The 19156-nt window shown below is 41.8% G+C and overlaps 1 protein-coding gene across 15 annotated transcripts in view; it reads left to right on the forward strand.

The window, feature by feature from the left end:
* Nucleotides 1-19156, forward strand: part of IDO2 (indoleamine 2,3-dioxygenase 2) — a 69765-nt gene continuing 50609 nt past the window's right edge. For 5 of the 15 annotated variants that reach the window (XM_015145223.3, XM_028852614.2, XM_015145224.3 and 2 more), the window contains exons 1-2: nucleotides 1-473; nucleotides 16502-16597. In XM_015145223.3, coding sequence (XP_015000709.2) covers nucleotides 375-473; nucleotides 16502-16597 — 195 coding nt within the window. In that variant the 5' untranslated portion in view covers nucleotides 1-374. The remainder of the gene's footprint in view (nucleotides 474-16501; nucleotides 16598-19156) is intronic. The other 10 variants (XM_077943537.1, XM_077943533.1, XM_077943541.1 and 7 more) reach the window with 8 other exon arrangements.

Consider the following 19156-nt stretch of genomic DNA (forward strand, 5'->3'; position numbering starts at 1 on the left):
CAATGGAGCAGGTTCCTGTTAGGGGACAGGTTTGATGAACCACGACCACAGGTCTATTTCATTTCTTCTTTTCCAATGGGGAACAAATTTGTCTCTGGGATTAAAACCACTTTTCTCATGTTGGTCTGTGAGAGAAAATGAGGGAATTTCTTTGAGTTTGTTTGATTTGTCTGTTTGTTTAATCAGCATTTTTAAAATTATTTACTCAGCCCTGTCTCAGAGATAGTCCATGACGATCTGGAATTCAACCTCAGGGCAAAGTTCTCCCCTGTGCTTGAGACACTGCGCAACTAACTGGAACCAAAGGTGTTTAATATATTAGGCACAGTAGATTCTTCAGTGACATTTTCCATGCAGATACTTCAAGCAAAATAATGGAGCCCCGAAGACTGAATGTGAAGACAGCAGTTCCATTGTCTTTGGAAAGATATCACATATCTGAAGAGTATGGCTTTCTTCTTCCAGATTCTCTGGTAAGGATAGAGCCTTGGTAAGAATAGGTCAGAATATGTTTCTTGAGATGTTGGTTGGTTTGTTTTTAAAAAATGTATGTGATTATTAAGAGACGTGCAATATAAATATCAAGTTGTTTAGCTGAGAAAGAGGCTACAAAGAGCATAGATGATCATTACCATCAAAAGAGAAGTAACAGATGCCATAGAGAACAGGTCAAATGGAATATTTTTTGTTTCAATTTCTTTTGACTAGATTGTCAGGCAAGAGAAATTGTAAGCAAACCTGTAGTTATCAAGAAAAAGAATGAACTTAAATAGAGATAAATTATAAGAACAAATATAGAGCCTCAGCACCTGGGATATGGCACTTCCAAGTACATGAGCTAAGGTCACAGCAAGACTCAAGCCCCTTCAACAGAATACCTGGAATTTCTCTGTTAAATATTTTCTCCTTTGCATGACTACTTGTTTATAATGCAGATCCCTCCAGGAGCATTTACTTATAAACTGTCCTGGATCACTACCATGATATTTTGATGTAAATTAGTTTATCTTGACTTGCTAGTGGGAGAAAAAAGATAACATGAGGAAACTTGGGTGCTTTCAGGGTTGATAGGAAGGATTAAATCTTTGCAACAATTTCTGAGAAGGGGAAGGAAACCTTGCTAACAAACAATACCTCTTTCTTAATTGGGCAACAAGAGTGAAACTCCATCTCAACAAAACAAAACTAAACTAAACTAAACAAAACAGCTCTCTACTCACGGAAGCAGCAGAATTCTTTTCTTTATTTATATCACTCCGGTAACACTCAGAAGTAGACAAGCCTCAGTGTAGGTATTCAGTAAAAGCCCATTGAATTCTACACTATTCTTTAATCATAGTTAAATGGCAAATTGGGCTGGAGGGTGGAAGTGGAACTTCTAAATTACTGCAATGACTGCAACATCGAACCGCGCTCTCTCTCTCTCTCTCTCTCTCTCTCTCTATATATATATATATATATATTTTTTTTTTCCCGAGACGGAATCTCTTTCTGTTGCCCAGGCTGGAGTGCAGTGGCACTGTGGGAAATGGGAAAGTTCTTCTTCAAAGATTATAAAAAGTCACTATTTCTTACTATAACATTGCTAGCCACTATTAGTGGCTGTCCAAATCAGCTGTCGTAGCTTGCTCTGACATGCCTGGACAGAACTAGAAAAGCCCCAGCCCACAGTGCATGTCATTCCTTATTTGAGATGCTTCCTTAACTATCCCTGGGCAACTTGCTTTTCTTTCTTTGCTCTGTTCCTTTACCCAATTAAAAACGTTTTAAACTAATAGCCAATTGGGTAAAGTGTAAAATGTGAGGTCCTATTCCAGCCAATGGAAGCTGGACACAGCAGTAGGGTGATGTGTCAGGTTATAAATAACTCTGCCTCCTTTGTTTGGTGTGCTCTCGTGGCTGGACAGCTATTGAGTAGCACCCTTTCTGCAGAAAGTAAAGCTCCCGTTGCTGAGAGATCATTTGTTCCCACGTTCATTCTTTTACTGTGACACCAAAAACTTCATTCCTAACAGCATGATCTCCGCTCATTGCAACCTCCACTTCCTGGGTTCAAGGATTCTCCTGCCTCAGCCTCCCAAATAGCTGGAACTACAGGCATGCACCACCATGCCCGGTTAATTTTTGTATTTTTAGTAGAGAGGGGGTTTCACCATGTTGACCAACCCAGTCTCGAACTCCTGACCCTCAAGTGATCTGCCTCCCTTGGCCTCCCAAAGTGCTGGGATTATAGGCATGAGCCACCGCACTTGGCCTGGACCCCAAAGTTTTTAACTGAGTGGTCTTGGCCCTCACTTAGGATGTAATAACAATAATAATAATAATAATAATTAAAAGTCAAGAGTTATAAGCAGAACCAGTTCTGCTTTTGCTACTCATGACTTTGAGGAAGTCATTTCCTCTGGATTTCAGCTAGCTCAAATGTAGAAAGAGGAGGTTGACACCTGATGGTCTGTAAAAACTTTGATAGTTTTAATGCTCTAGGCTTTGGACCACAACAGATGAGAAAAACAGTGTTGATAAGGGCTAAATGATGAAACGGATTTGCATTACAATTTGAGTCCTAAGTAGAATTAAGAAAGAGGTATTGTTTGTTAGTAAGATTTCCTTCCCCTTCTTAGAAATTTCTAATGGCAGAGTCTCTGCTCACCACAACCTCCACCTCCCGGGTTCAAGAGATTCGCCTGCCTCAGCCTTGGCAAGTAGCTGGGAGTTACAGGCCTGTGGCACCACGCCCAGCTAATTTTGTATTTTTAGTAAGATACAGAGTTTCTCTATGTTGGTCAGGCTGGTCTCCAACTCCCGACCTCAGGTGATCCACCTGCCTTGGCCTCCCAAAGTGCTGGGATTACAGGCATGAGCCACCGCTCCCGGCCCAGCTGTTAGTTTTGAAATCAAATTATAAATCTCCAAATAACTCCAGCATCAGTAGTAATGACAGCGGGGATGCTGATGAAAGGCTCCGTTTTCTGGGGTATATATCCTGGTTCTTTGTCTCCACCGAGAAAAGAATTCACGACACGGATACACACGAGTGGATTTAGGAGCTGAAAGTTTAATAGACATAAAAGAAGAGAGAGAGAAAACGCTTCTTTATGCTGAGAAAGTGGGTCGCCCAAGAGGGTCTGCTTTGCGGTGGAAGGCAATGGATTTTGTACAAAGGCTTGACGAGGCGGTGATTGATTTACATAGGGCCCAGGGGATTGGTTTGATCAGGTACGTCATTTACATAGCCGGGGAAAAGACTGGCCCTCCCACCCTAGTCTTTTATTATGCAAATACAGCCTCCACCTGGCGGCCGCCGGGATACCTTTACACGTGGTTTTACCTGGAGGCTGTCATGATGCCGACACACCTGGTGACAAGGAAAAGAGTGAGGGCCGGGCGCAGTGGTTCATGCCTGTAATCTCAGCACTTTGGGAGGCCAAGGGGGACGGATCACCTGAGGCCAGGAGTTCGAGACCTGCCGGTCCAACATGGTGAAACCCCGTCTCTACAGGGGGTTTACGATACGAAAATTAGCTGGGTGTGGTGGTGAGCACCTGTAATCCCAGCTACTCAGGAGGCTGAGGCAGGAGAATCGCTTGAACCCAAGAGGTGGAGGTTGCAGTCAGCGGAGATCATACCACTGCACTCCTGACTGGGTGATGGAGTGAGATTTTGTCTCAAAAAAAGAAAAACAGAAGAGAGCATAATCTCCATATTGAATGTTCCTGGCTTCCAGGTACAGCTGCTGTGGTTTACATATGAAAGCTCCTAGTTTACAATCTATCAGGCTGCTTTCAGTTAGAGAAGAAGTGGTTTCAGGCTGCTTTTTATTAAAGGAAAAATCCAGTGAGACCTCTTTCACCCTTTCTAGCTGCCTACAAATAATTTCTTAATAACTCCTGTATTACTATGCACAGTTGGGTTGTGGTCCAGAGGACCAGACTGTTTCCTCTGACACTGCCACTAGGTTGACCAAGTGTCCCTATTTGTTAGGTACCGGATGGACTCCTGACATGCAAGACTCTCAGTACTAAACCAGGAAAGTGCTGGGACAATTTGGGTGAGTTAGTCACCCTAAGTTGCACTTAGTAGCTCTTGTGACTTTGAGTGAATCACAAACATCCCCTAACCCTCAATTTTCACATTTACTGAATGGAGATCTGATGCCACCTCCACCAGATTCCTATGGAGAATGAATGTGAAAACACTTTCATAAATCCAGTGTAAGGACCAGAAGCCAGTCTTCTGACCTTGAGCCAGTGCTTGTTAAAACTCCACTCTATACGTCTAACCCAATTCAGGAATATCCTGCCTAGTTCCAAAGGAAGAAAAGACCAAGTTGCTCTTATTGGGATTAAAAGTGTACACTGAGCTGAGGAAAAATAATATTACAAATGAGCTAAACGTGACGTAGATCCACAGTTGTAGAGTTCCTTTCTTTGTTCTTTCCTCTTTGTAACTACGGAAACAGGAGAAACAGATGAGAATCAAGTTCTCGTGACACTCCCTGCCTGATATACTATGGTTTCGTTGATGGAATTTCCATTCCTGAGATTATGTGGAAAAAAAGTCCCTTGAGAAACTGGTTTTACTCCGTTATGATCATTTTCCCCAGATTTCTCAAAATGTACTTCCCTGTTTCGGTTTTGATTTTCTTTCATTGGTTTGACCTTTTTCAACAACTCCCTTTCTGGGAAGAGGTAGCAGAAGGACATTTTCATCAAAATCTGCCCCAGGTTGCTTCACAGATGAGGAGGGACCCAGTCACTAAAATCACCAGGCAGAGTTTTGCAAGAGCAGATGGAGAATCACAATTGGCTGTCCTGCTCAAGGGGACACCAGATCTTACTTTCCTTTAGTCGAAAGGCAAGCGTCAGAGTCAGGAGGCTGTACTTTCATGTCCACTATAGATAGTTCTCACTATAGATAGTTGCTTGAACGTGTGTGAAGAAAACATGGTCAAGACAGTGACTTAAAAAAATTCTGTTTTTGGGGAAGGAGTCTGACTTGGTTTCAAATATTGTATCCCATTGTTTCTGTCAACGTTCAAACCTTTCCAAGTTCCAACATTTATTGTGGAAAATGTGTGCCTCACGAACTCATACAAATAAATGGTTCATGTGCCCTACATGTGTACGGGGGCATGGATGTGTGTTTCTGGAGGGAGGGCTAATTTCTCTTTAGACATGGAGAATACAAAGAAATTAGCTTGGCATCAAGAAGGTTAGAGCAGGCGACAAGAGTGAGGAGAACTGAGAGAGCTTAGATGTGAGGCTCCGGAGTTCAGATTTTTTTTTTTTTTTTTTTTTTTGAGATGGCGTCTTGTACCCCAGGTTGGAGGGCAATGGCGAGATCTCAGCTCACTGCAACCTCTGCCTCTGGTGTTCAAGCGATTCTCCTACCTCAGCCTCCTGAGTGGCTGGGATTACAGGCATGAGCCACCACGCCTGTATAATTTTGTAGTTTTAGTAGAGATGGGGTTTCTCCATGTTGGTCAGGCTGGTCTCGAACTCCCGACCTCAGGTGATCCACCCTCCTTGGCCTCCCAAAATTCTAGGATGACAGCCATGAACCACTGTGCCCGGCCTACTTTTTGTATTTTTAGTAGAGACAGGGTTTCACCATGTTGGTCAGGCTGGTCTTGAACTCCTGACCTCGTGATCTGCCCACCTCAGCCTCACAAAGTGCTGGGATTACAGGCGTGAGCCACCGGGCCCAGCCTGGAGTTCAGACTTAACACATCCTATAAATGACATGATGCATCTGATATTTGAAGAGTTTTCCTCAAAGAATGTTACATGCAAGGTGGTTTAGAGTTGTTGTTCCTGGCTGTATAGCAAAATACTTGTGGAGTTTTAAAAAATACTGATGCCGAAGCTCCACCTAGAATAGTTCATTCAGAATCTCTAGCATAACTAACCTCAGTACTTGAAATATGATTATTATAAATGTTAGTCAACTGCTTTTTTAGGCTCTATGACTGATAGGAATCTTTCACTTTTATATCATCTCCAGTTAATGAGTTCCATAAATTGAAAGTCTAGTGTTTAAATTTTTACCTCACTTTATTTTTACTGATTGTATTATTATTATTATTATTATTATTATTATTATTATTATTATTTTCGAGATAGAGTCTCACTTTGTCACCCAGGCTGGAGTGCAGTGACGCCATCTCAGCTCCCTGCAACTTCTGCCTCCTGGGTTCAAAGGATTCTCCTGCCTCAGCCTTCCGAGTAGCTGGGATTACAGGAGCCCACCACCACACCCAGCTAATTTTTGTATTTTTAGTAGACGGAGTTTCACCATATTGGCCAGGCTGATCTCGAACCCCTGACCTCAAGTGATCCACCCGCCTCAGCCCTCCATCTCAAAACAAAAACAAAAATAATAACAAAACTTTTGTCTTCTACCTGAGATGTTTAAATTTAAATCACACCATTTCTACAAAAATTCCCTATCTTGTCCTTAAAAATAATTTGCAATCACTAGCTAGTTTTGAGAACAATTGCCATCTTAACTGAATACCATTTGTTCTGTCTCTCTAGTTTCAACTTAATAACCCTTTCTGAATTTTCTATTCGTTCAAAATTTTTCTGGCCATTTTATTGTTTTCATTTAGTGAAAACTTATTCACCAGTTTCTATGCCTAAGCGCATTTAGGAAGTTGCTTAGGATACAGACGTGATAAAAAGACCAGTGTGAAAACTCTCCACTCCTACACATTACATTCTAGTCCTCATCTCCTGGCATTTAAGTCCTCAGTGATTCCGTGCACTTTTGCTTTTGGTTTGGGCAGATGCTCTGAGTTCAATGTTTCTTTGAGATGAGGACCCCTTATTCAACTCACAAATCCCATAAGGAGGCCTCTGTGCCTTTGCTGGTGCCCCAGACAGGGTGCTGATCCTTACTTACCTTCAAGATTGTGAAGTCAGATTTAATAGTATAGTGGTTTATGAGAGCTACTGTAACAGCAGTCACAAACAGTTGGGCTTAAAATATCACAAACGGGGGCTTAAATCACAGAAATTGATTTTCTCACAGTTGTTGAGGCAGGAAGTCCAAGATCAAGGTGTCGTGGAGTTGGTTTCTTCTGAGGTCTCGCTCCTTGGCTTTTAGACGACCTCCTTATTATTGTGTCCTCACATGGTCTTTTCTCTGCCATGCACAAATTCTCCATGTCCCCATGTCTCTCTCTCTCTTTTTTTTTTTTTCAAAACAGGGTTGCACTCTGTCACCCAGGTTGGAGTGCAGTGGTGCAATCTCAGCTCACTGCAACCTCTGCCTCCTGGGTTCAAACGATTCTCCTGCCTCAGCCTCCTGAGTAGCTTGGATTACAGGTGCACTCCACAAAGCCCAGCTAATTTTTTGTATTTTTAGTAGAGATGGGGCTTCGCTATGTTGGTCAGGTTGGTCTCGAACTCCTGACCTCAAGTGATCTGCTCACCTTGGCCTCCCAGAGTGAGGATTACAGGCGTGAGCTACTGTACCCGCTCTCCCCCGTCTCTTTGTGTCCAAATTTCCTCTTCTTTATGGACACCAATCAGATTAAATTGGACCCACCCTAAAGGCCTCATTTCAATGTACCTTCTTCAAGGGCCTATCTCCAAATACAGTTATATTTTTAGGTACTAGGGCTAGGGCTTCAGCATAGGAATTTGGGGGAGACACAATTTAACACATACCAGAAAGTATAAGGCCAGGAAAAAATATTCTGGCATGCTAGATGGACTCATTAACCAATATTAACCAATATTAACCAATTAACAAATATTTCTTTAATATTTGCCTGACTTTTTTTTTTTTTTTTTTTTTTTTTGAGACAGTTTCACTCTTGTTGCCCAGGCTGGAATGCAGTGGCACAATCTTGACTCACTGCAACCTCTGCTTCCTGGGTTCAAGTGATTCTCCTGCCTCAGCCTCCCAAGTAGCTGAGATTACAGGCGCATGCCACCACACCCAGCTTAATTTTTGTATTTTTAGTAGAGTTGGGGTTTCTCTGTGTTGGTCAGGCTGGTCTCAAACTCCTGACCTCAGGTGATCCACCAGCCTCGCCTCTGAAAATGCTGGGATTACAGGTTGCCTGGTGATTTGTGAGAGGAATGACTGAGCTCTCATGCCGGGTCAGGGGAGGGAACAGAGAAAGTTGAATACTCTGACAATAGCCATGATTCAAAGCTCTTAAGCTTAGGCTCAAATCTACCCACGCCTCAAGGAAGAAAACAAATAAATAAAAAAGAAGAAAAGAAATGCCCCAATGTCAGGTCCCACACTTTTTAGAAATAATTTCAGCAAAACTTTGTTGCTATTTTGGCATGTCCTCTACTGTAGTAGTTTATCAAAATACTGTCCCCAGACTTTTTCTATATTTCTAGATTTTACTGTTTAATGTATAATAATAATGTTCTAACATTAAAACATAACCATAGCAATGCTCAGATTCACTTTATCTTTAAATATATTGTTGAACTCAATTTTATAACATCTTCAGGATTGTCTTTTTGTATTCATAAATAGCAACAGTGGATAGTGGCCTTGGTTAGTGTTATTTCAAGGATTAATCTTTAGGTTACATTTTCTTCATAAGATGCATTAGATGCCTTTTTTTTTTGTTTGAGACAGAGTCTTGCTCTGTTGTTCAGGCTGGAGTGCAGTGGCACAGTCTCGGCTCACTCCAATCACCACCTCCTGGGTTCAAGAGATTCTCTTGACTCAGCCTTCTGAGTAACTGGGATTACAGTCACGCACCACCATGCCCGGCTAATTTTTGTATCCTTTATAGTAAACATGGGATTTCCCTATATTGGCCTGGCTGATCTCCAACTCCTGACCTTAAGTGATCTGTCTGGCTTGGCCTCCCAAAGTGCTGGGATTACAGGCATGAGCCACCACACTCAGCAAATTAGATGCCTTCTCATGCTTTTCTGCGTTCTGAAACAGATCATCTATCTGTTGATATAGCATAGCTCTTCAGACTACAGACATTTTAAGCTGTACGTTTTGAATTACATTTTCTATTCCCTTTATGCTTATTGTTCTAGTTAGGTTTTTTATTTCTAAATAAAAATTTGAATTTTTGCAATTTCACAAATGGTAACTCAGTTGAAATTTTCAAGTGTATTAGCAAAATTTATTCATAGCAGCCTGTTACATTTCATTAAGAATTGATTTTTTTCTTATTCCCTGTTGAAGTTTGTTTATAAAATATAGTAATAGTAACTATACAGAAAGTGTTCACTTTGTAGTAGGCCCTGTGTTAACTTTAACTACACTTTTAAAATCTAAACCTCACAGTAGTCTTGGCTGGGCACGGTGACTCACTCCTGTTATCCCAGCACTTTGGGAGGCTGACGTGGGTGGATCACAATGTCAGGAGTTCGAGACTAGCCTGGCCAACATGGTGACACTCTGTCTCTACTAAAAAGACAAAAATCAGCCGGGTATGGTGGTGCATGCCTGTAGTGCCAGCTCTTCGGGAGGCTGAGGCAGGAGAATTGCCTGAACCCAGGTAGCGGAGGTTGCAATGAACCGAGATTGCGCAAGTGCACTCTAGCCTGGATGACAGAGTGAGACTCCGTCTCAAAAAAAATAATAATAATAAATAGATCAATGAATAAAATAAAGAAATAATCCTCACAATAGTCTTCACCATTTGCAAATGATCCATTTGACAATAAATGAATTCAGGGCTCTCTCTGAAATATACTTCCAAGGTGACCAGTTTTCTCCATTTCCACCCCAGTTTAATCCACCTTCATGTAGCCCCAGGACTATTGTCTCCTCCCCTTGTTTCCTTATTTCCATTCTTGTTCAGCTGTAACACATTCTGTGCATAGCAGTCAAGTGATGCTTAAAAATGAGAATCAGGCTAGAGGTGGTAGTTCACACCTATAATCCCAGCACTTCGGGAGGCTGACACAGGAGGATCACATGAGGCCAGGGGTTTGAGATCAGCCTGGGCAAGATAGCGAGACCCCATCTCTACAAAAATAAAAAAGAATTAACTGTGCATGATCCTACGTGCCTGTATTCCCAGCTACTTGGGAGGCTGAGGTGGGAGGACTGCTTGACCCAGGGAGTTTGAGGCTGCAATAAGCTATATTTGTACCACTACACTCCAGTGTGGGTGACAGAGTGAGATCCTGTCTCCAAAAACCGTAAAATGAAAACAAAACCTTGATAATCTGCTCTTTAAAGCTCTTCCTACAGGGCCCCTGTGATGCTCGCCTATCTCTAGAAGGGCATGTAATAGCTCTTTCTCCTTCACTTTATTTGATGCAATGTCAGAACAGCTTCTTTCCATCAAAACTTAAACCTTTTATTTCATTTAAAATAATCTGCTTCAAAATCTAATCTTTCCAATAGTTTAAGTTCTAATTTTTCTGATGTTAATATTGTCACCCAAGTTTCCTGCTCATGTTTACCTGGTTTATTTTATTTTATTTTAAAATTTATATATTTATTTATTTATTTAAGGTGGAGTCTCCCTCTGTCGCCCAGGCTGGAGTGCAGTGGTGCGATCTCAGCTCACTGCAAGCTCTGCCTGCCAGGTTCACGCCATTCTCCTGCCTCAGCCTTCTGAGTAGCTGGGACTACAGGTGCCCACCATCACTTCTGGCTAATTTTTTGTATTTTTTTTTAGGAGAGATGGGGTTTCACCGTGTTAGCCAGGATGGTCTCGATCTCCTGACCTCGTGATGCGCCCACGTCTGCCTCCCAAAGTGCTGGGATTACTGGCGTGAGCCACCACATCCAGCCTTTATTTTATTTTTTGCGACGGAGTCTTGCTCTCTTCCCCAGGCTGGAGTGCAGTGGCTTGATCTTGGCTCACTGCAACCTCTGCCTCCCAGATTGAGGCGATTCTCCTGCCTCAGCCTCCTGAACAGCTGGGATTACAGGCACCTGCTACCACGCCCAGCTAATTTTTTCTTTTTTTGGAAACAGAGTCTCACTAGGTCGCCCAGGCTGGAGTGCAGTCGCATGATCTCAGCTTACTGCAACCTCCTCCCCCTGGGTTCAAGCGATTCTCCTGCCTCAACCTCCTAAGTAGCTGGGATTACAGACGTCTGCCACCACACCCAACTAATTTTTGTATTTTTAGTAGCTGAGTAGCTGGGATTATAGGCGCGTGTCACCACGCCTGGCTAATTTTTGTATTTTTAGTAGAGACAGGGTTTCACCATGTTGGCCAGGCTCCTCTCAAACTCCTGATCTCAAGTGATTCGCCCATCTCAGCCTCCCAAAGTGCTGAGATTACAGGTGTGAGCCACCGGGCTCGGCACCTGGTTTATTTTTGTGCATGCTTTTATTTTTAATTTTCCTATGCTACTTTCTTAGCCAAAATTTATACTTAATCTAATCAAGCATTAAGCTAACGAAGAGTTTAGTGTTCATATAAAAAATACAGTTTTACAAATCTATTTTTCTTTAAATTATAAATGTGTTAAGAATATCATCCAATGAAATGATCCAGAAGCAAAAGGATGGCTGTGTATCTTTCCAATATCATCCTGGAGCATTGTCTCAACCATCTCACTTTATGGTGATTTAATCATCTAGAGGTTTTCCCTTTGTTTTCTGTGTTACTTAGTATTGATTAATACTGTTGCACTACTTCAGTCTGAAATTACACGGTAATTTGTAGATTTTTTTTTTTTTTTTGAGACAGAATCTGGCTTTGTTGCCCAGGCTGGAGTGCAGTGGTGCGATCTTGGCTCACTACAAGCTCTGCCTCCCGAGTTCAGGCCATTATCCTGCCTCAGCCTCCCGAGTAGCTGGGACGACAGGTGCCCACCACCATGCCCAGCTAAATTTTTGTATTTTTTTTAGGAGAGACGGGGTTTCACCCTGTTAGCCAGGATGGTCTCAGTCTCCTGACCTCGTGATCCACCTGCCTCGGCCTCCCAAAGTGCTGGGATTGCAGGCGTGAGCCACCGTGCCTGGCCGTTAATTTGTAGATTTTTATACAGAAGAGCAGCAAAATATTTCTGTTGAGTAGAAAATATAACTCCAATGCTTATGACTGCACTCTCTATAGGACACTAACTCATGGTGCGTCTAACCCAGCAATTTTACGTCAACACTCTTTTCTCAAACCTCTATAAACTTTGGCTGGACACAGTGGCTCACACCTGTAATCCCAACACTTTGAGAGGCTGAGGCAGGTGGATCACCTTAGGTCAGGAGTTCGAGACAAGGCTGGTCAACATGGCAAAATCCCATCTCTACTAAAAATACAAAAAATTAGCCAGGCATGGTGACACACACCTGTAATCCCAGCTACTCAGGAGGCTGAGGCAGGAGAATCTCTTGAACGCAGGAGGTGGAGCCAAGATCGCGCCACTGCACTTCAGCCTGAGCGATAGAATGAAACTGTGTCTCAAAATAAATAAATAAAATAAATAAATCAGAGATTGTGAATAGGATGTTGGATGTACCCAAGTTATGAATTAATTAAGAGCTTGAACCCAGGAGGCAGAGGTTGCAGTGAGCCGAGATCACACCACTGCACTTTAGCCTGAGCGATAGAATGAAACTGTGTCTCAATCAATCAATCAATCAATCAATCAGAGACTGTGAATAGGATGTTGGATGTACCTAACTTATGAATTAATTGGGAGCTTGAACCCAGGTTTGTCTCAGATCCTCAGGGACCGAAGACTTCCAAGTGATTTGTGGGTAATGTATAGGTCTATACTACTCCAAATGCACAGTTTTCAGACTTCCCTGGGTTCTCACGGACCTTCCATGTCATTTGTATGTTTAGGTTGAGGTCCCTGGTCTTTTCCCCTCTGTAATTAATTTCACACCCACCCCTATCTCAACTCACACAACTTGATTTTCACTCTCATCTTCTGAGAAATTGAGTCCATAAAAAGTGAACTCCTTTAAACTCCAGATCTTCTCCTACTGCTGCTGCAAGGACAGACATTCCATTCTTGTTCTCTCTCTCCTCCTTCACTTCTAGTCCTTTGCTCCTTCTGCATTCGATTACTCTCCTCTCTCCTCTGTCTTCAATCTCTCCTTCTTGCAATAGCCAACTATAAATTGCTCAAGCTTCTCATTCTTAAAAGATCACTCTTAAATGCAAATTCCCTGCTGCCTTATGGCTCTCCTTCAAAAGTAATCTACATTTTCTCTATTTTCTACTTCCTCAACACACTAACATTTGAATCCTGCTTCTATGACCCTGACCTAAATTTCTATTAAATGTACATAGATAAACTAATACGTATTTGCGACTTCCTAATATTGTTTTGATTTTTAAAGAGGTCAATTTTACTTTAACTCTGTAATGATGCGTTCGACCTTCTGATGATTCTCTACTTCTGTGAAATTCTCTACTGTCTTGACTTCTACAGGGTCATTCTATTCAAGCTCATTGAACGTCTGTCACTATGTTTTTGATCTGTATTGCAATTAGTTCCTCTATCTGCCTTGTGAATGTTCTGCATTGTGTTAATCTAGGGTTTCTTCTCCTTTCGCTTTTCATATTACCTCAAATGGTTTTATATACTCTTGTGGTTTTAACCACAATGTAGGGTTTTTGCTGTAGTTATGCTTTCAAATTGCATACTTCTTTTTCTTTTCTTTCTTTCTTTTTTTTTTTTTTTTTGAAATGGCGTCTTGCTCTGTTACTCCAGTCTGGAGTGCAGTGGTACGATCTTGGCTCACTGCAACTTCCGCCTCCCAGGTTCAAGTGATTCTCCTACATCAGCCTCCCGAGAAGCTGGGATTACAGGCATGTGCCACTATGCCTGCTTAATTTTTTATTTTTAGTAGAGACAGGATTTCACCATGTTGGTCAGGCTGATCACAAACTCCTGACCTCAGGTGATCCGCCCTCCTCGGTCTCCCCAAGTGCTGAAATTACAGGCATGAGCCACCATGCCTAGCCTCAATTGTATATTTCTAATATGACTTTTCTCCTGAACTTTAAACTGTGTATCCAACTTTTCACCATAGTCATATCTTTTGATTGCACAGGTAATTTAATGTCAATATATTTAAAAATGAATTTACCACGTTTATCCCCACTCTTTGACTTTCACTTACATTTCTGTCTCAATTCCTGTTTCCATCCATTCATTTGCTCACCTAATTCTTAAACATGGAAATCATCCTCACTTCCTCTTCTTAACCCAAAAATTCAGTTGTACAGGTTATACACTGAGAAAGGAGCCTCAGATCAGTGTGATAAATCAGAGATTAGTGAACTTTTTCTGAAGGGCCAAATACTAAGTGCTTTAAACTTGCCTACCATATGGTTTCTGTTGTAACTACCAATTCTACTGCTATAATGTAAAAGCAACCATAGATAGTACATAAACAAATGAGACAGGCTGGGTGCCAATGAAAATTCACAAAAATTAATGTAGTTTATTGTCCCTTGGGTGAGAGTTGGGGGTCACTGAAATTCAGACTATATCTTACTTGGCTAAACCATGGGCCTAGAGTGGGCATATAAATGGAGCTATTGGGCTAGTGATTTTCTTACCTTAAGCCCCCAGACCCAAATTTAATCATCATATCCTTTCAATTTCATTTTCCGGATATATCTTGAATATATGGCTTCTCCTTTCCAAATTCATTGTCATTGCCTAAGTTTAGTCTTTGAACAATATTTTAAAGACTTCCTTATCTGACTTTACATCTTAAAGTCCTACAAATTTATCTTCCTAAAATTCAAATCAAACCATGTCACCAACTTACATAAAGGGAAAATTCATATATTCTACATACAGCACATTTCATGTAACTTTCTAGGCTCGTCTTTCATCATCCTTTTGATGCGGGATTTTTGGCTCCTTAGTTCAGCAGAATTCAGGATCTCATCTCATGACCAGGAAGAATTAGGCAGGTAGACATAATGAAGGGTGAGGATGATGCAATTTATTACGCGAAAGGGGAGCTCTCTGCAAAGAGAGGGTTTTCTCCAGCAGGCTCCCACCTCACAATGGAGTACCAGGACTTTCACAGGCACGCTGAAAAGGCCAGGCTCCTCCCTAGCATAAGGCACGAATTCCTGGTGGTTCCACCAGTTTTCCTAGTATGCATGTGGGCGTGCCCAAGCAAACCATAGGTAGCATCAGAAAAGGCAACATTTGATTACTTAAAAGGCATTATTCAGAAAGAATCAATTGGGAAAGGGTGGGCCACCAGGGAAAGTTTTCCCTCTGTGTCACAGGTTTCATCTGGGATCAGGAGTCCGGTCTTTCAGCCTTTGGACTGTTTTGGGCTTGAAGGTGGGGTTTCACAGGGACCCTTCCCTATCTGCCTCGGCATCTGTCTGCCTCTTGCCTCTATCACTTTCTCTTGAGTTTTATATTTTAGCAACACTGAGTCATCTGTGTCCCAGGAAGCACCCATATCTGTTTATCTGCTGTCCCCTCTACCTTTACTACCTTCCCTTCTTCACATTTCAACCCAAAAAAGTCACTTCCCCTCCAAAAATTGGATCAACTGTCATATTTTTATGAATATTTCCCTTTAATTCCTCACAACAGCTGACAGAATTAACTACTTCCTCTTCTTTGCAAGTTCTTTGGCTTACACAGATATCACTAATTAAACATATTTACCGCATTGGCATATATCTGACTAGTGTGTTTTTCTCCTGTACTAGAGCATATGCTCCTTAGTCATCTGTGTATCTGAGGTAAGCACAGGGCCTACGTAGCATATGGTGCATTCTCAATGTTCGTTCAACACGCAGAGAAAAGTAATCTACATTTTCTCTATTTTCTACTTCCTCAACACACTAACATTTGAATCCTGCTTCTATGACCCTGACCTAAATTTCTATTAAATGTACATAGATAAACTAATAGGTATTTGCGACTTCCTAATATTTTTTTGATTTTTAAAGAGGTCAATCTTACTTTAACTCTGTAGTGATGCATTCGACCTTCTGATGATTCTCTACTTCTGTGAAATCTTCTACTGTCTTGACTTCTATAGGGTCATTCTATTCAAGCTCATTGAACGTCTGTCACTATGTTTTTGATCTGTATTGCTGCAATTAGTTCCTCTATCTGCCTTGTGAATATTCTCCATTGTGCTAATCTAGGCTTTCTTCTCCTTTCACTTTTCTTTTTTTTTTTGAGACGGAGTCTCGCTCTGTCACCCACGCTGGAGTGCAGTGGCCGGATCTCAGCTCACTGCAAGCTCCGCCTCCCGGGTTCACGCCATTCTCCTGCCTCAGCCTCCCGAGTAGCTGGGACTACAGGCGCCTGCCACCTTGCCCGGCTAAGTTTTTGTATTTTTAGTAGAGACGGGGTTTCACTGTGTTACCCAGGATGGTCTCGATCTCCTGACCTCGTGATCTGCCCGTCTCGGCCTCCCAAAGTGCTGGGATTACAGGCTTGAGCCACCGCGCCCGGCCCTCCTTTCACTTTTCATGTTACCTCATTGACTTGAATTCCCCTGAAGACTGAAATGTGAAAATAGCTATTCCCGGAAGCCCCTTTCCAGAGAGTTCTAAAATATTTACATGTTTCTATTTTAAATGCAGAAAGAACTTCCAGATCATTATAGGCCTTGGATGGAAATTGCCAACAAACTTCCTCAATTGATTGATGCTCACCAGCTTCGAGCTCATGTGGACAAGGTATTCTTCTCTTCACCCCCTTATCACATTCTGTTTCATCATCACACCACTTTTATTAGCCTTGCGGAAGTGTGTCAATTGATCATTACCATTGAACTTATCAGCTAAGCTATCTCTACCTTCCCGGAAAACAGAATGACCCCCTCTGATACATGTGTTTTTCTAAGGTTTCCGGAGTCAGCACAAAACAATGCCTGTCACATACCAATCACTCACCAAATGTTTGTTTAAAGAAGAATCTGGGTGAGAATGATAAACTAATGGATAAGCTATGGCCTAGGAAGGCCAGCTTGGAAATTCTTAGGTTCCTCATTCCATGTACGTGTTCAGGGGTCTGTTGTTGCTGAGGGGGTCTACCTTGATTTTGTCCTGGGTGTTACAGAATAGTTAAATGGAGGGAATTTCTGAATTATAAAATTGGCCCTGGGTTCTACAGAAACATCCAATAAGCCTGTAAATTCCACAAAAGTTTTTATTAGGCTGGTACAAAAGTAATTGCAGTTTTTGCCATTACTTTTAATGACAAAAACCACAAATGCTTTTGTACCAACCTAATAGCTATGTAACCCTGAAAAAGTTACTGAACACTGTAATCCCATTTCCTTATTTATAAAATGTGAGAAACTCTGGTCTCACAGTATTGTTATGGGAACTAAATCACTTTCAAAGTGGCCCCTTTGTAGTTCTTGTCCTATTATAGCATTCAGTGTACATTCATTACTTCCCTGTAGTCTCTTCTCCATCTGTCTTAATCTTACCAATTTGGAGTACCACATAATTGCAGAAGTCCACGAAAAGTTTTCTACTCTCCAAAATTCCCCTTTGCTGATGGATAATATTTAATGTCTAGAATTACAAATTCTTTTTAAAATACTCATTGAATGCCTGCTCTGTGCAAAGCACTAGAACCCTGTAGAAGATGAATAAGGGACTGGCTTCAACGTCTATAAAGATAGCAAGCTAAGCAGAGTAATTTCTTTGCCTGATAGATAAAAGGTTGTGTTGACAAGACCAAAGAAATCCAAAAATAAGAAAAAAATTAAGAAAATAACTGTAAGCACAGAAAAATAGAGAAAAGTTCCAATGATGGAATAAAAAAGGATTTTTTTTGACCGTATTAAGCAAATCATGTATAAAATCCAGAAATAAGTTTACAGGACCCATGTCAAGTATTTAACCAAAGCAGAGGGAGATCCCCATGAGTCTCCCTTTCCCATCTCAGAATAGCAGAGAAGAGAAGCAAGGGAAGCCTGGAACAGTTGACAGGAGGGCAGGTTAGAATTCAGTTTGTGAACTATGAGGTCCTCTGCCGCAGGCATTCACCAGGCTTTATTTGATTAAACTGCCATAAAAGAAGAAAAGGACTTGTCAAATTGGGGCTCCTCCTAGCACAGCATTGAAACCAGTCCCTATTACTTCTTGGCCTTTTGGCTAAAATCGAGTGTGAAATCCATCACCTAACATTTGTACTGGGTTTAGGCTGGGTGCAGTGGCTCACGCCTATAATCCTAGCACTTTGGGAGGCCAAGGCTGGCGGATTGCCTGAGCTCAGGAGTTCGAGACCAGCCTGAGCAACATGGTGAAAACCATGCCTCTACTAAAAATACGAAAAATTAGGCTGGTGTGGTGGCACATGCCTGTAGTCCCAGCTATTTGGGAGGCTGAAGCAAAAGAATCGCTTGAACCTGGGAGACAGAGGTTGTAGTTAGCTGACATCACACCACTGAACTGCCTCTGGGCCACAGAGTGAGACTCTGTCTCAAAAAACAAAACAAAACAAACAAGCTATATATATAAATTTTTCCTGGGTTTAGTAGTGTCTTCCTAGAAGTCATGTTCATGTATAATCTGTGAAAGTGGTCTTATTTGGAAATAGGATGTGTACAGATATATTCAAGTTAAGCTGAGGTGATACTGGATTAAATTCTATATGATGAGTGTCCTTACAAGAAGAGGAAAAGTCAAACACAGGGACACAGACACAAGGGAAAACATCACGTAAAGATGGAGGTAGAATTGGAATGATGCATTGACAAGCCAAGATGTGCCAAGGATTGCTGGCAACCACCAAGAGTTAGGAGAGAGGCATGGAACAGAATGGAACAAATTCTCCCTCAGAGGCTCCAGAAGAAACCAACCCTACTGATACCTTAATTTGGGACTTCTATCTTCCATAACTGTGGCAGAGTACATTTCTGCTGTTTTAAGTCATGCCGTTTGTGGTCATTAGTTATGGCAGCCCATAAAACTAACACAACACTCTTGGTCTCTATCACTCCTTTTTTTTTTTTTTTTTTTTGAGACAGAGTCTCACTGTGTCTCCCAGGCTGGAGTGCAGTGGTACGATCTTGGCTCACTGCAACCTCCACCTCCCAGGTTCAAGCAATTTTCCTGCCTCAGCCTCCTGAGTAGCTGGGACTACAGGCACCAGCCACCACGCCCATCTAATTTTTGTATTTGTAGTAGAGACGGGGTTTCACCATATTGGCCAGGCTGGTCTCGAACTCCTAACCTTGTGATCCACCAGCCTTAGCCTCCCAAAGTGCTGGGATTACAGGC

Source organism: Macaca mulatta, chromosome 8 (assembly GCF_049350105.2).
Source record: "Macaca mulatta isolate MMU2019108-1 chromosome 8, T2T-MMU8v2.0, whole genome shotgun sequence".
In the NCBI taxonomy this organism is placed as follows: Eukaryota; Metazoa; Chordata; class Mammalia; order Primates; family Cercopithecidae; genus Macaca; species Macaca mulatta.